Source organism: Ciona intestinalis, unplaced genomic scaffold, assembly GCF_000224145.3.
Source record: "Ciona intestinalis unplaced genomic scaffold, KH HT000757.1, whole genome shotgun sequence".
Lineage (NCBI taxonomy): Eukaryota > Metazoa > Chordata > Ascidiacea > Phlebobranchia > Cionidae > Ciona > Ciona intestinalis.
Genome location: NW_004191078.1, coordinates 1 through 4,729, shown reverse-complemented (window position 1 = coordinate 4,729; position 4,729 = coordinate 1). Strand labels below are relative to the sequence as shown.

The following is a 4,729-nucleotide window of genomic DNA, read 5'->3' as shown; positions in this document are numbered from 1 at the left end:
AGAAGTGTAATAATTATTGACAACTATGGTGACCATGATTATAGGTAATATCTACTGTCCTACTGATATACACTTGTAATAAACCCTGGATTGGCAAACACAAGGTGATAAAACTGCCTGGTACTATAGTGTGTACGATACTGTTATACTGCTTTATTTGATTGAGTTTTTGTGTTCGTTTAGTTGTAACTATGGTCGGACAAACTTGGATTTATGGGGGAGAGATAGATATATATATTGTTATCGGTTCCAAGGTGTAAAGAGTAGAGCTAGAGCACATGTATGTAAAATAACTTGTTTAATACCGTGATAATATTCCAGGAGACACATTCGTTGCAAACTCTGCAAATCACACAGATGAACAAAATAAGCATCATATATAGTTGATATCATGGAAAGGTTGGGAAATGCCTTCAGAAGGTTACGAAGGGTGTTTAGAAGAAGGAGAAGAAATGAAGCCAGGGATCCCCGGGTTCAAACAACAGTAAGATTTTATTCATTCATTTATTTTAATTCAATCTGCCGTTTTAAAATACTGCTACACTATTAAATGGATAGAGGCCCCTGTTACAAAGCCAAGGTTTAAGTTACATTAATATATACAGCTCAGGCTTTATTGTCACAACATTCTTCGCTAGTAATTTACCCTAGCAATTCAATGAATATTAGATAATTAATGCTTACCACTTGGGCACTTGATATACTTTGTACAGATGTGTTATTACGCTTGTAGTAAAGTATTGGTTGATCTACTGTTTGTATTGAAGTTTTGCTTGTTAGCGAAGTATATATTCTGGGGCAATAGGTGTAGAGAAACAGTTGCCATTCAATTACCCTTTTGCGCACTCCAATCTATAGAATTCGCACCAAAATTGCAATAATTAGCGGTGCCTGATCCTGCCGGAAAGCCATGGGGTCGCAGGTGTTCATATATGCGCGTACACCATATTTTTCAAGCAACATTGAATGTGGATCTTGTTCTACCTATTACTTTCCGATATCTATGATTTTTTACCTCTGGGGTGCAGTGCGAAGTCATAGTAATTAATGTAGTCTTATTTTAGCAAATTCAGCATGTTTCTTGGATTTGATAGTAAGATTGATTGAACATCCACTGGCTGCTATTTATTAAGATGCAACAGTGCAAACGCTCATAAAAAAAATTTATACGCGCGTATTAACACCAGCGATCCCATCCATTTAGGGTGGGAATAGGCACTGCCAATCCCTGAGATTTTTGGGTCCTACAAATGGGAATTGTATGGCAACCTAAATAAACAAGCATTAGAATTTAATTCCAATTGTACATTGAAAATATTGCCTCGATTCTCAGGATTCGTTTAGGGTTAATCCTTTGAGCTAAATTGTTGTCTTTACAGGAGGAAATAGATGGAGTTGTGGTTGCCGCTTCAAGATCAAATGATCAACAACCAGTGATAATAAACAACCCAAATGAAGTTTACTTTTACAACCGACCCCCACCAACCAATGTTGATGTTCAAACACTTGGTGAGTTTTAGAATAAGAACATAACTCATGTAACTGTCCTGTTATTGTTTTAATATAAAGAATAAACTTGATAAACATGCGTCTGGTATGTACACTGTCGCCCAAATTGTTTATTTCTTCATTCCACATTGTTTACTAGTGTCAATGCAATCTCCTTTTTCTCTTTATCTTAATCTTTTTTATCTGAATAAGGATCACTTTAAATCAAAATCTGTTAATTTACTAAACAGTTTGTTTGATTTATATTATGTCTATGTTAGCTGTTGTTAATTTTTTTGTCAAATATTTCCGCAGTTGAAGAATTAATAAGAATATTAAGCAAAATAATAAAAGAACTTCGTGGGGAAGCCCTCTTGCCAGCGGGAGTTTTAGTTCCAGGTCGTATCACCAAGCCTGTTCCACTTCTAATAACCAAGGTCCGACAAATATTAGATGATGAATGGAAGCTACATAGAAACCAACGTAAGGACTTGCAACAAATGTACACACCAGAAGGTTCTATACTGATTGAGGAACTGTTTGATTTTGCAAAACAAGTGGCTCAACAAGAAGCAGACAAGATGTGTAATACACCTGAAGCCAAGGCCATGCATGTAGTAAAGTATGGTAACATTGTTTGTGCAGTTGGACTACCTGGGGTTGGTAAAAGCACTCTTTTAAAGATGTTGATCAACTGTATTGTTGTAGATAAATCAGTGAAACCAGATACACAGTTTTTGTTCCACGTCTCACTGAAGAAATTTAACCCAAAGAAGAAAGTTACTCTGTTAGAATTTCTTCTATATGGCAACTTGAGTGAGTGGAATCATTCTGATGAAGAGAACAAAGCTTTGGTTCATTTCCTGTACAACAATCCAAATGTTGTTATTTTGATTGATGGATGGGATGAACTGTATACAAAACAAGCCAACAAAAGGCTCCATGAGTGTCAACTGGATAGCAAGCAAATACCAGAGGTCTTTGTCAAGAACTTGTTGATGGGGAATCTTCTACCTAATGCTGTGAAATTTATCACATCAAGACCAGGTCAGTTTTACGAGCTTCACCCTGATTATCGACAAGGTTTGGTTTCTGAGGTGCGTGGTATGGATAAACCTGCAAAGTGGGATCTTACTAAACAGATGTGTGGTGAAGCCAATCTTGAAACTGTGGAAAAATATTTGGCAGATCGTCCAAACTTGGATGCTTTGTGTTCAATTCCAGTCAACTGTATTCAGATTGTAGCTTGTCTCCATTCAAGCGTGTCATCTGGTCGTGAGATCAACTCAATGACTGATGTGTTCATTCATACTCTTACCAACTACAAAGCTTCAGATCATGTAAAAACAAACATGTCAGAACGAGCAATTGGACAGGAACTGGTTAAACTTGCTCACCTTGCATACAAAGGGCTCACCGAAAGAAAGTTGGTGTTTCAGCAAGCTGACTTTGAAGAAGTAAGAATCAACAAACAAACTGTTGATATATTTCTGCACACCTATGTTGAAAAGTCCCATCATTTAAAAATGAGAATCTTGGAAGGAAAGAAACGAAGTTACTTCACCCATCTCACCTCGCACGAGTTTTACGCCGCTTTGCACTTAATGTTGTTCATGTCACAAGAAGAATTCCGCAGATGTATGGACACTTTCAAAGATCCACATTGGGAAGTCGTGACCCGATTTTTATTTGGTATTTGTAACTCCACTTCATATGAAGATCTGAAAGTGATTTTCCCAGCTTCGATGATTAAAGATTACAAGGAGAAGAAGAATATTCTCAAGTCTTTAATTTTACTTAAACATGATACAAGTAAAGATGTGATCAGATTGTCAGGTTGGGTACATGAAGCCAACGATGCAGAAATATCGCAAAGGTTTCAAGAGTGCATGCCACAGCTTATAAGCACATCACTTAGTTATCCCACAGAAGCCTCTGATGTTGTGTTCGCATTCCGCACCTTCACAACTCCTCACTACCTGGACCTCAACATGGATGGTTTAGATGAAGCTTCAGCTGAAACTTTGCTTCGAGGATTGCATGGAAGTCAAACAAAGGTAAAATTAAAAACATTTGTTTCATTGAATGAAGTCTATGTGATGTAACAATAGCAGGTTAGGTGGTGAAATGGCTTGATGTTCGTAAACATAGAAATATCATTTTATTTTTATAAATAAAAATATTTTTGTCTTGCTTTGGTAATGATTTGTTAAGTTTTGTTTCAAGCAACAATTCATGAATGTTCAAAGTGTTTGGTCAGTAGGAAACCATTTTGGGCCAAAAACTTTTTTCACTATTAAGCGCTTTGAAACTTTGTCAGATCTAATAATAATAGACTTGTTGAAATAACATTTGAAATATATTTTTTTATTAAACAACATAAATATATTGTTTCTATTTTAGATCAAAGAATTAGGTATCAAAAGGGTGCGCATGACAGATTCAACGACACAAGCCCTTCTTCCTCATCTTGTTGTGATGGATAAGCTTGGTTTGGGATCTTGGCTCGATGTCATGAACCTGAACCCCTACATGGAAGATATATCCAGGAAAATAATGGATCGGCAAAACAAAGTATAAATAAGGATTGAAAAGTTTTACTTTATTTTACAATATTATCTGTCATTATAGATACAGCTTTATATAGTTGCATCACTGGATGAGAATGCTACACACTGGTTAACCCGGTGTCTTTCTAATGTGAGTGACTTAACAATAAGTGAGGAGAAACTTTCTGCACAAAATCGTATCATCTTACATGAGGCTGTTGAACGACTAACAAACCCACAAGTTAGTGTGTTTAATTTTCATCTTAGAAGTGGAGTGTTATTTAATCTCGGTCCTATCTAATCAACTTATTCTTACTTTGCTATTGTACTACAATTATTGTTATGACATCATAAATAATTTTACACTGACAAGTATGACATCATAGTAAGACCTCTTCATTTGTCACAAAGTGGCATCTATAATGTTTATATAAAACAAACTTCATTGGCACTCATGATACCCAATATATCTGGTTTTATATTATCTGACACTCTAGTTTTAATTGCTTCAACTATTTAGGGTTTGACAGTGAATGACATCAATGGTGATCGATGGCCAAAGTATTGGGAATTGTGTGGAGATCAACCAGATGATGATGTAATGCAAATCTTACAACTTCCACTTGGAAAAGTAAGAACCATGANAATATTCAGTTAGATTATCAAACATGTATTGCAGATTATTATTTATN

At 35.8% G+C, this 4,729-nt stretch overlaps 1 protein-coding gene across 1 annotated transcript; it reads left to right on the top strand.

Annotated features, from left to right (window-relative positions):
• LOC100178365 (NACHT, LRR and PYD domains-containing protein 14-like) lies at positions 1-4,706 on the top strand. Its single transcript, XM_009861328.3, has 7 exons — positions 1-104; positions 322-484; positions 1,380-1,509; positions 1,804-3,545; positions 3,892-4,062; positions 4,120-4,278; positions 4,558-4,706. The coding sequence occupies exons 2-7, from the start codon at positions 392-394 to the stop codon at positions 4,693-4,695; spliced, it is 2,433 nt and encodes an 810-aa protein (XP_009859630.3). The 5' UTR covers positions 1-104; positions 322-391; the 3' UTR covers positions 4,696-4,706.
• The last annotated feature ends 23 nt before the right edge of the window (positions 4,707-4,729 follow it).